General features: G+C 31.3%; 2 protein-coding genes across 7 annotated transcripts; both read left to right on the top strand.

Annotated features, from left to right (window-relative positions):
* Positions 1-6,086, top strand: LOC123910068. 6 transcript variants are annotated; one of them, XM_045961101.1, is made up of 12 exons: positions 4-244; positions 895-1,007; positions 1,110-1,371; positions 1,463-1,559; positions 1,739-1,823; positions 1,936-2,065; positions 2,152-2,306; positions 2,391-2,511; positions 2,609-2,785; positions 2,887-2,933; positions 5,540-5,564; positions 5,718-6,086. In XM_045961101.1, exons 5-12 carry the CDS (start codon positions 1,744-1,746, stop codon positions 5,922-5,924), a joined length of 942 nt encoding a protein of 313 aa, XP_045817057.1. In that variant the 5' UTR covers positions 4-244; positions 895-1,007; positions 1,110-1,371; positions 1,463-1,559; positions 1,739-1,743; the 3' UTR covers positions 5,925-6,086. The 6 variants fall into 6 exon arrangements, with proteins under 6 accessions (XP_045817061.1, XP_045817057.1, XP_045817056.1 ...); XM_045961100.1 differs by having other exon boundaries at positions 4-1,007; XM_045961102.1 differs by lacking the exon at positions 895-1,007.
* Positions 6,087-6,801: 715 nt separating this feature from the next.
* LOC123908669 (7-deoxyloganetin glucosyltransferase-like) lies at positions 6,802-8,531 on the top strand. Its single transcript, XM_045959379.1, has 2 exons — positions 6,802-7,345; positions 7,458-8,531. Exons 1-2 carry the CDS (start codon positions 6,823-6,825, stop codon positions 8,387-8,389), a joined length of 1,455 nt encoding a protein of 484 aa, XP_045815335.1. The 5' UTR covers positions 6,802-6,822; the 3' UTR covers positions 8,390-8,531.
* The last annotated feature ends 4,124 nt before the right edge of the window (positions 8,532-12,655 follow it).

The following is a 12,655-nucleotide window of genomic DNA, read 5'->3' on the forward strand; positions in this document are numbered from 1 at the left end:
TTATATTATTTTATTTTTTTGGTAGAACAACTTATATTATTTATGAATTATGATAGTGCAAGAACAGAAAAAAAAATAGAGATGCCAACTTATATTCATTGAATCACGCCACATCACCGTAATTAATTATCATAATTATCATATTATTTTGGCTTAATAATCCTCTTCCGTCAGTTCCCTACTTCCCTCCTCTCTTCCACCAATTCAATCCTCTTCCATCTTCAACTCCGATCCGTCATCACAGGTCAGTTCTTCTTCTTCTCCGCCTCTCCAATCCTCTCTTCCTAATCGCTTTTCTTTCTCTGCGTTTCCATTCTTATTTCCAGTATGTTAGGGTTTTTCGATTTTCAATTTTTCACCTTTTCACCCATAGATCTTGATTTATACCTCATCGGAAATCATCGAAATAACACTGGATTCAATTTGTTTCGTTATTATGCTCTTCCTGTATCATGAATTCATGTCTGTTACAAAACAATTTTTTGTTGCATAGTAATTTTTTGTTACGGAGTAATGGAAAGACAAGGGAGTAATTTTTATTAAATTGAATTTACCTGATTTTCATCACTGAACATTTCAGTTACAAAAAAAAAAAATACAAAACAAAGAAGATTATAAGACTATTTCATTCGTATCAATTTAAATTGCCATGGTCCTATTTAACTTCTTCGGTTACAAAACGGTATTGAAGCCTTTAAGACATTATTATGTTGCTTTTATTACTTGACTGCTGAGTCCTACACCTCTGTATGTATAAGTAGCATAGCAGTTACTTCTTTATCCATACACTCATATCCATTTCTATTGAGATTTCTATTGAGTTTAGTTCTTGCTTAAAAAAAAAAACACTCTTTCAAACCATGGCTCCTATCTACACTCCTGTGTCCGCTATAGTGGCTGGAAAAGCAAACCTAAAATTGAAAGTTCGAATAGTTCATATGTGGGATGTAACAGACAAATACAAACCAGAGGTTACGTCTATGAATATGTTATTTGTTGATGAAAAGGTGATGAACTATCTTAATATACTTCTCACATTTTCACTAAATCTCTATTAATGTTTTTTTTTTTATATTGAATTTTTCCCTTTTTTAACTTTGATCATCCAGTGTGATAAGATTCTTGCTACTGTGGGAAAGGGTTTGGTGCCAAAGATAAAAAAAATGGTTCAAGAAGGATCAACATATAGGGTTGAAAATATATTGGTTGGAGGAAGTGATAAGTACAAAATTACATCACATAAGTACAAACTAAATTGCATGTTTAGTACTACATTTACCGAGATCGATGCTCCGCACATTCCATTGAACCATTTTGATTTTATGCCATTCCAAGATATTTTGTATTCGACTGAAGAAGAAAAAATAGTTGGTAATGATTATTAGCTTTTGTTTTAATTTAAATCTCATATGTTTATTGATATTTTAATCTAAATAATATGTCTCTATTTTTATTTTTTTAGATGTTATTGGGCATGTGATTGAAAAAAGTGATATCAAAGAGAACGTGAAGGATGGAAATACTAAGAAGCTAATGGACCTAACTTTAGAGGATTTGGAGTAAGTTAATTAAATATTAGATGTTTTGAGAATCAGAAAAAATATTTATATACCACACATTGACGTCAATCGTATATTTTTTCTTAGATGCAATAGAATCCATTGTACTCTTTGGGAAGTAGTCCTAACAATCGACCAACTCCTTAATTTCAATTTATTTTTCTCAATTTTTTACTAAGGTACAATGGGTATATCCAATTCATGGTATTGTACAAAATTGATACTCAATGGTGATATTGATGTCGTCCATGACTATGCAAACAGGTAGTGTGAACTCTACGATATAATTGTATATACCTTCTCAAAATTTAATGTTCCTTTTCCCTGTGCTATTCTATATAACTTGCAATTTTCATTCCTCTTTACTACATTTTAGGATGAATTCCGGAGAAGTCGAATTAACTCAAGGTGTGAGTAAGATTACCGGCCATGTTGTTGTTCCATTAGCTGATGATTTGATGCAGACCCAAAGAATGACTATTGAGGAGTTGGTTGAATCACCTAATGTATTTATAAATTTCAATGACTATATTTCCTAGATTATAGATATCATATTTTTTCCATGAACTAACTAAGTAAACAAAATTTTCAGCCATGTTCTGGATCGGTGCTTGCTACAGTTTGTGAAATTGAAACCGGAAGTACGTGGTATTATCAAGCATGTACTGAATGTGCAGCAAGTATTTCTCTTTTGAACGGACAATTATACTGTGGAAAATGCGGTCAAAACAGAACTGCCGTCTCCAGGCAAGTTGATCATTAGTTATCAATATTATATGTTTGCTATTTTGAAAATCATTATATTAAAGTTGTCTTGGATTTCATTTACAGATTCAAGGTCCATGTTGTTGTTATGGATGATTCTGGATCTATCACATTTGTGTTGTTTGATCGAGTGGTGACTGAAATATTGGGCAGAAATGTCGCCGATTTGATTGCTGAATTTAATCAAGTAAGTTTTTAATTTTGCCGAATTACCACTTCGTCCCGATATATACTCAGATGAATTTATTCATCCCCTTATATTAACTAATGTTATTTCAATCCAGGGAATTGGATCTGATTCCTACCCACCTGATTTGAACATGTTTATAAACAAACAAATGTTGTTTAAGGTTGAAATTACTAAAGGTCATGTGAACAAGAGATACAATAATTATAATGTCAAAAGGGCCACCGATGATGCCGCTATTATCCAAAAATTCATTTCCCTCCACAACATTAAGGTTATATTTCGTTATACTGATATGTTAATTTCCTTCAACATATACAATTATTGGTCAATATTAGTTGAAGTGATTTTGAAAAAATAAAAAAACTAATGCAGATGTGCAATGAAGAGAATGAAGCTGAATACAATAATGCTTTAATTGAACTAGAACATCGACCCGTGCGGTGCACGGGTCTAATTAGCTGTAAGATATATAATGATTAAATAAGATATGATAATTCCAATAATGTAAGGTATATGAAAAAAGTTGAGTAACATTAAATGATAGTTCAATAATAATTTTGGATAAATATTCATACAAAGAAAATTGTGTTATATTACGAAAGACTTCCTTATAGACCACATTCGAAGTCTTAGTCGTATCTTCACCGTCGTTATCGATGATCAATATTTTTAATCATTTTCTAGAAGTAACTCTTGAAATTGCAACATACAACTGACCATGTGAAAACACTGGCGATGGAAGATATATCCCAACATGCTTTAAAGATTGCCTCTGACTCTTATTAATAGTCATCGCAAAAGAAATCATTATAGGAAATTGTCTCCGTTGAAATTTAAAAGGAATTATCACGTCAGATGGTGTCAGAGAAAATCTAGGTATGAAAACCTGATTACCAATATTACTTCTTGAAATAAATTTTCCTTCAATAGCACGTTTTCCCAATCTCGTAATAATAAATCTTGTTCCATTGCATAATCCTAATTTTTAATTCAAATTCCTTAATAACATAACTGAAACTCCAACTTTAAGTCTCAACTTGTGATTTAGAAGTCCCGACGTAGAAATCGTGTTAAAAAAATCGGGAGTATGAACATCATCCACTGTTTGACCGTCTACATTTTGTGTGAGTGTAGTATCATAACTCAAGTATGTTTTTTCTTCACCAAAAATTAAATCCAACATATAATCATTTATTGTGTCGACTATTGAATTTTTAGGAGCTAGTATAGCTCTCTTTTGGAAATACGTTATATCGTTCATGTTTTGTAAAAATTTGGGATATGTGCTTTCAACGAAAGAAGCAAGAGGATCACCTGAATTTGGAATCAATAAATCTGATGGAATGTCAAGTTCTAAATCATCGTCGTTTTCATCTCCAATTTCTCCATCGCCAACACCCAAAACCCATTCAGAAAACAATTTTCTTTGTTCAACGTCTGCACTCGAAATACCACCGAGAAGCCTCATGTTTTTACTTAATGTTAAAACTTCACAAAAAATTTCAAAGAACCGAAGAATTAATAGTAGCATGAACAACTTCTGGCCTTGTACCTTTGGGTATTACTGGTAGAATTTGTCTAAAATCTCTGCCAAAAACAACTTTTCCACCGAAGGGAATGTGTTTATTGTTTTTTATCAACAGACTTGAGAATATCTTTTGAAGTTCGATCAACAGCTTCGAAACAGTGTTTGTGCATCATTGGTGCTTCATCCCATATAATGAGGTTTGCTTTTTGTATTAATATCGCCAAAAGGCTTTTAGGAACTATGGTACATGTTGAAAACTCGTCAACATTTAGAGGAATACAAAATCTTGAATGTGTTGTTCTACCGCCAGGTATAAGCAATGCAGCGATCCCACTTGAGGCAACTGTTAAAACTATCTCACATTTTGAGCGTAATGTGACTGACATGACCCTCCAAATAAATGTCTTCCTTGTACCGCCATAACCACAAAGAAAAAACACACCATGTTTGTTTTCGTTAAATCTTGTCATATGATTGTGTCATATACTTTATGTTGCTTTGAAGTCATAGTTGACATCAATCTAACATGTTCCTCAGCTAATGATTGTTTGTTATAATTCAATTCGTCGTGTATTAAACTATTTTGTATATCAGGAACTAATGATGTGTCTGCTCTAGGCATTGGAGGATAATCTTTTAAACTCTTCCCACAACTACGTAACATCATCTCAATATCTCATAGTGCATATTGTATCAATTGATCATCAGTTAATATTAAATCTGCAATGTTAAAATCAAAATAATGAATGTGATTAGTGACATGACTATGATTGTGTTTGGTTGTATTGCAAAAAAATTGATTTAGCAGAATTGAGTTTGATAGATTTGATTTTGGTTAAAAGTGAGTTAAACAGAATTGATTTATGTTTGGATACATTAACGTAAAAATAAAGGGTATTTATAAAAAATATCAATTCTTTTTCCATTAATCTTTTTTGACAAAATTCTTTTTCCAATTTTAAAAAACTACAATTTAATAAACTGCATAATAAATAATTTAAAAAGTGATATAAGTAAGGTTACATGAGACATTGAAATGTGAAAGATGGTTTTTTTTTTAATAGATTTAAATATTGTTGAAGGTGTTATAGTATGAGAATATATTATAACTTTCCAAATCACACGTGATAATAACTTTCCAAATTTCACATGATAATTATTCTCTAAATTTATGATCCAGTAGAAAAAAAAGCATTGACCAGGAAAGACATAAACATATTTCGTGATGAATAATATAGTCAACAATAATTTTGATATGATATACTTTTAAAATTGATGGTGCTTATCAATTATTGCACATAATTTTAATCACAATTAGTATACTTGCCATAGTGGTTGGAAATATTGCCTTGGATTGAAGGATTGTGGGTTCGAATCCTAGTCAACATAAAATTGTATTATTTTTTAATAAAAATTGCATTATAAAATGGAGGGAAAATGGGAAAAACAAATTAGGGTTTAGAATTTGCTTGTGTATACAAGCTTATAATATAAAAGATTGGCTGATAATTCTCCAATAAAAGTAAGAAAAATAGTGTCATCCTTATTCAATGGTTAAAAAAATGATCTATATATATATATATATATATATATATATATATATATATATATATATATATATATATATATATATATATAAATTTTGGTGATTGCTTATATATTAAATTAAATGCAGGGGGCATCAGAATTTGTTGATTCCACAAATAATATCGATGAAGTTATTGTTTTAAGTGATTGTGAGACACCTAATAGCAAACATTCAGGAAAGAGATCAGCTGCTAACATGACATCTTTAACTGATAATGTATCTGGAAATGGAGAAAGTTCAACTACCAAACCATTGAAGAAACTTGCCCGTGTCAAACAAGAGCCTTCTGATTGACAATTGAAGTTGCTTATTATGAGTGCTGTCTTTTTTAAAGTTTAACCTTTGTAATGTTTCAATTCCCTTTCCAAACATGGTTTTGTGTCGTTTCCTTTTAATAACAATGGGTTTATTTGAAAATTTATGTGCATTCTATATACTTATTTTTTACTCTTCCTACCTTTCGTGTCTTGAACAAAGTTAATACATTACGCTTATCATCTAAATCAAATGGCCTTTAATCTTTATGCAATAACAACTAAAATAATAATAATAATAATAATAATAATAATAATAATAATAATAGTAAAACATTCAAATAGGATATACAGGTCAATGTGAATTGCAAGATAAGAAACACATACAAAATAAAATTTTCCTAATACTCATTTTTCATAATACTTTATTGTTTCAATTTATATCAATGATTAATCAACATTATAATATAAAATACCACATGACACCCGTGCGGTGTGGGACTAGTTCTAGTATTAAATATAAATCACTTCTATATAAATATTAATTTAAACATAATAGGTAGATAAATTTTTTAATATTAAATAAATAAATATTTTATTTTCAGTCAATTAATTCATATTATATTTGACTAAAGAATTTTTTTTTACTAAAGGCTGATATTTTAATTTTTTTAATCATATCTTTTATTAATAGTAGAATAGTAATAATATTTACTCACATTTAATTATTATTTCTATATTCAATTACGAAATATTTTATTTGACTAATACATTACACATTTAGTTAATTTCTATTTCTATATTCAACTAATTAATATTTAATTTGACTAATACAGTACAATAAATTTTTTCTTATATTTAGGATTAGGCAGAGTAACACGCCTATATATTAGACACACAAGACAGTTTAATTTACATTGCAGAAGAAAAATTGAAATATGGATAATTTAGCAGAGAAAAAGCCACATGCTGTGTTGATTCCATTTCCAGCACAAGGTCATATCAATTCATTGTTCAAACTAGCAAAGCTTCTTCATTTTAAAGGCTTTCACATAACCTTTGTCAACACTGAATACAATCACAAACGCTTGCTCAAATCAATGGATTCTAATTCTCTTGATGGTTTCGATGGCTTTAGCTTTGAGACTATACCAGATGGTCTAACAGAAGTAGATGGTAATGGTGATGTTACTCAGAACGAAGAATCACTCCGTCAATCAATAAGAAAGAACTTCCTTCGTCCATTTTCTGAACTTCTTACAAAACTTCATGACTCTGCCATTGCTGGTGTTACACTACCAGTCACTTGTATTGTTTCTGATATTTTCATGCCATTTACTATACAAGCTGCTGAAGAACATGTACTTCCAATTCTTCTCTATTCACCTGCTAGTGCAGCTGGCGTTTATGCCGCTTATCACTTTCGAACATTGGTGGAAAAAGGTGTAATACCATTCAAAGGTAACCATTTTTTATCATAATTTTTAGGTTATATATGTATAAACTATGAAATCAAATACATTAATTATATATATGCCATATGATGACTTTTGTATATATTTATGTGAAACAGATGACAGTTATTTGACAAATGGATATTTAGACACCAAAGTAGATTGTATTCCAGGATGGGAAAACTTTCGACTAAAGGATATCCCAGACTATATAAGGACAACAGATCCAAATGATACTAAGGTAGAATTTATCATTGAATCGGCAGATAAATTCCACAAAGCGTCGTCAATTGTTATAAACAGTTACAGTGAACTTGAGAGTGATGTAATGAAACAACTTAATTCTGTGTTCCCTTCAATATATACCATTGGCCCTTTATCTTCATTTTTAAATCAAATTCCACAAAATAATTTGGTTTCTTTAGGTTCCAATCTTTGGAAAGAAGATACCAAGTGTCTTGAATGGCTTGAATCTAAGGACCCTGGATCGGTTGTTTATGTGAATTTCGGCAGCATTATAGTTTTAAGTCAAGAGCAACTAGAAGAGTTTGCTTGGGGTTTGGCCAATAGCATGAAACCCTTTTTGTGGATCGTTAGGCCCGATCTTATCACTAGTGGGTCCTTTATTTTGTCATCTGTTTTTCAGAATGAAATTTCAAATAGAGGATTCATCGCAAGCTGGTGTCCCCAAGAGAAAGTACTGAACCACCCTTCAATTGGTGGATTCTTGACTCATTGCGGATGGAACTCGGTCATTGAAAGCATATGTGCTGGAGTTCCAATGTTGTGTTGGCCTTTCTGTGCTGATCAACCAACAAACTGTAAATTCATCTGTAATATCTGGGAGACTGGAATTGAAATCGATCCTAATGTGAAGAGAGAGAATTTGGGGAAGTCGATCAATGAATTGATGGTGGGAGAGAAAGCAAAGAAGATGAAGCAAAATGCCATGGAGTTGAAGAAAAAGGCTGAGGAAAACACTAGTCAAGGTGGTTGCTCATACATGAACTTGGACAAAGTTATTAAGGAGGTCTTGCTTAAACAACATTAGATTTAATTAAGTGCTTTATTCTATGAAATGTGGCTTTGTATTCATCCATCATATTTAATTTGTTTCATCGTCAAGCAAGCAAAAATAATACATCTAGTGAGTGCTGTTGGTTATGTATTATGTTATTTGAGTTCAATATGAATAATCATGCATCTAGTGACAAGAAATTGTATTTGCAGTCTTATTTGTTTTTATATATATCAATAAAAATTATGGTCAAAATATGTTATATGAATAGTACGCACGATTTTCAAACTACACATAAAAATGAACGGAGGGAGTTACCATTAAGTAATGATCCATTTAACTAGTTTCTTACTTCGGATGGATTGATGGATAAAATTGCCACCCCTAATTTAGAGTTTGATCACTAATCAATATGTATGAAAATATATGCTTTGGCATGACTGAGCATCAATTCTCGATCTTGCAGCTTCAAGGACCGTTTCTTAATAACGAAAATGGTAGCTTCCTCCAATCACAAGCAACTAATTAATATCTGTAGACAGTTCCTGGTGATAAGACTAGAAAAGAAGTACGAACATTCTTCTTGTCCATGACACCTTGTAATGGAATAACGTTGTCCCCCAAACATTAGCATGAAACTTGCGTTTATAACATTCGTTGTTATGAATTACATATGTTTGCTTAAATCGTCATCTTTAGAGGTACGATGAACACTGAAATTTGACCTCCTTAAAAGATTGTTGAAAATCCACACGGTCTTTTGTGGGAAAACTCAAATCCTAATACACTCTTGTTGACCATAAAAAAGAAAATAGAAAGAAACAAAGTTGTTTAATAAATAAATTTATGAATTGTTTGTGGATACATATATTTTAATAACTTAACTGAGTTTGAGTGAAGAAGGATAGTATGTTTTAAAGGTTAGTACATTATATACAGGTATAATAAAAAGATTAAAAGAAAGCATCAAAATAATTGTGTTAAACTTATAAATTTGTTTTGTTATAAATTGGTGTGTTTGAGTTGATTCTTTATCATCACTCAACATCATATAAATTAGAAGAACACACATCAATAGATGAAGAAATTAATCTCATAATATATAGTAAAAATATGCAAAGAAGACAATATATAAAAATTAAAACCAAGGAAACAATTGAAAGGCTAATAGTACGTAATAGTCGTGGAAGTATGAAAAATTAAACTGCAGAATTGTTTATCTATGCAAAACAAAAAAGATGAATCAAAATAATTTCTAAGAGAAAGAGTGAGGAGCCGCTGAGCTCGAGAAAACTAGGGTTTGCGGTAATAAGGAATACTTAGGGATTTATATATAGCATTATTGTTGGTTAGAGCATCTCCAATACATGATCTCTTAAGTTAGTCGATCTCTAACCATATTTTAAATGGCCTCCACATGATGCCACCCTTAAATCAGATTAGACGGTCTAATAGACAGAATACTATTTTAACTTTTGTACTTGTATTTATTTTTAATACAAATATTGTTTAAGCAAAACCTTCTTTATAACTTTGTCTAAGTTGTTATGAACAGCCACATGGACTATGATCTTCTTAGCTTTCTTCAACTCCTTTTGACTCGTCTTCTTTCCTTTATCTCCCGCCATCAATTCAATGATCAACTTCTTCACGGTGGCATTTAGGGTGCACAAAATGTAAAATTTGTGCACCATGCACAAGTTTCAAAAAGTAAGATGAGAGGTTGGATTTTGCATTTTCATTAAATCTTATCATACACCTCCTACACCTTATCACATACCCCCCTTCTTCTTCACTCTCCTTCTTCTCTCCTCTCTCCTCCCAACAACAAACTTTCCTATGCACGATGGAAGTCACATACTCCTCCACCATCCCCACCATCCAATCCGACCCTCCACCACCATTACCTCGTCTCCCCCCCCTCCATACAAGGTTTTGGTTTTTTTTTTTAGTTGTTTTGTTTTTCTGGGTTTGAAACATCTTTTTGTAAGTGTTTAAAGACAATCAAAAGTTTAAATTTTTAAGAGACTGGTAATTATTTTGCTATTTGGTGCTTGAATTAATTGTTTATGTTTATTTTTCCCTTTTTTGTTCATGTTTTTGAGGGTATATGATTCTTTGTTAGTGATGTTTCTGACTTTTTTTTTCTCTTTTAATTTGTTGTTTGTTGTTGTTGTTTTGATGAATGAGGTTAAAAATGAAAATTTCATTTGATAATCCGACGGAAATGGTCACCGGAAAATCGCCCATGGTGGTGTGCGGTGGCTCTCCGGCGAAGGTGGTTAGAATAGGTGAAGGTGGTTAGAATAGGTGAAGAAGCAGTACAATATAGAGATCTCGCAACGAAGAGCACAGATCCGGTGTTTGTTTTCCTTGAACATGTTCAAGCTGGCCGAAGACGGCCTCTAAGATCAATGGTCTGAAAATTCAAACTACTCAAATCTAAATATAAATTTGTGGGTTCTATAGAGGAGAAAGAGATAATGTAATAGTGGTGGTGGCTGAAAAGGCTCTCCCAAAATGGAGGTCTTGAGCAAAAAAGAAGGAAGAAAGAGAGTATGTGAATTATCAATCAAGTGTATATGATCCACAGTAAAATCTATACATTTGCTCAATCCAATGGTCCACATTAAAATAAATAAACTTGTGCATCATGCACAAATTTAACAATTTGTGCATTCTAAATGCCACCCTTCTTCACCTCCTTCTCTTCACATTTATATCGATTTCGATTCCAATCTCGCCTTTGGACTCATTGTGCGGGCCCATTTCCTGTTTCAATGAGCTTAATTATTAACTATAGAACTTGACCAACAAAACAAATGTTTGAACTTAACTAAAAAAACTTGAGTATAAATATGAGTAATGCTAGGGTCACACCCTTTAACACACTCTTTAAACACACTCCAATTATAATAAGCCACCTCACCCATTTATTTTATTCCTTTACCGGTTAACAGGCTATGTAGGTTGCTGAACAACAATTATTATTTTTAAATAAAATAAATAACAAAAGCTGTTAGCTGCAAATTGTCGGTTCATTTCTTCTTTGCCTTTTCATTGTCCGTGGCTTTCTTTTCCTCCGATCTTTTCATGGCTATGGTTCTGTGTGATCTGTATTATGCAAGCAAGCTCACCGTCTTTCTCATAATGTCTAATCTGACCCATCTCATATCGTCTTTGTTAGTCGCCACCGTATCCTCTTTATATTCGTCAATGATTTGGTTGAGAGCTTATATAATCGTCGTCTCGTCAATGATTTGGGTTCCATTTTTGGTTTTGTAGTTGGCATTCGCTTTTGTTGCAGAATTTTTCAGATTTAACTGAGTTCTATAATCTAGGTACACAACTAAAGTGGAGCTTTATGTGGTCCCTTGGTCTTGCTAGAGTTCTTAGTGAGATTTCGTTTGCCGATTCATCATTTGCTTGTTTTGCCTTTTGAGATTTACTGGAAAGTGGAAACGTGAAGATACAGGGGAAGGGTTGAGTATTGAAGATGAAGATCAAGCTATAATAATAATAATAATAATAATAATAATAATAATAATAATAATAATAATAATAATAATAATAATAATAATAATAATAATAATAATAAAATAAATGGCTGTATTCAATCCGGTAACAGGTAAAGGAACAAAATTAATAGGTGATGTGACTGATTATAATTAGAGTGTGTTTAAAGAGTGTGTTAAAGGGTGTGACCCTAGCATTACTCGTATAAATATAGAACTTAAAAAAAGAAAGAGAGAAAGACAACCAGAAATAGCATTAACAAGAGATAAGATAAATAGAAGAATAATGATTATTTTAATTAGAAAATTTGATTTTCAATTCAATAATGATTTTTATTTAAAAAAAAAAAATAGGATGTCATATTTCATAAATTACACCAAACCTTTTTCTATAACTGAAGATACTGTATTACAAAATATAGCAAAAATCATTGAATTGCGTCAATCATCGTTATCTATCTATCTATATATATCTTCTATCTATATATAATTGTAAAACAAATTTTTTTTTGCTGATGTGGCAGCCTAACAAAGCTTATCTTTTTTCTTTTTTTCTAAGCTTAAGTTGATACTTATGTGTCATCTCTCATACTATTATGATGATGATGATGTGTCATCTTTAAAAAAAAATAAAAATAAATATGACTAATGATATCAACTTAATGGAAAGAATACATAAGGTCAAGAGTTATCTTGCATGGAATCTTCTTTATTTACGAAAATAATGTTTTTAAATTAAAAATAAAAATGGTTACATGTGGCAAGATCTGGTGCATTTACATGA

Source organism: Trifolium pratense, linkage group LG2 (genome assembly GCF_020283565.1).
Source record: "Trifolium pratense cultivar HEN17-A07 linkage group LG2, ARS_RC_1.1, whole genome shotgun sequence".
NCBI lineage: Eukaryota > Viridiplantae > Streptophyta > Magnoliopsida > Fabales > Fabaceae > Trifolium > Trifolium pratense.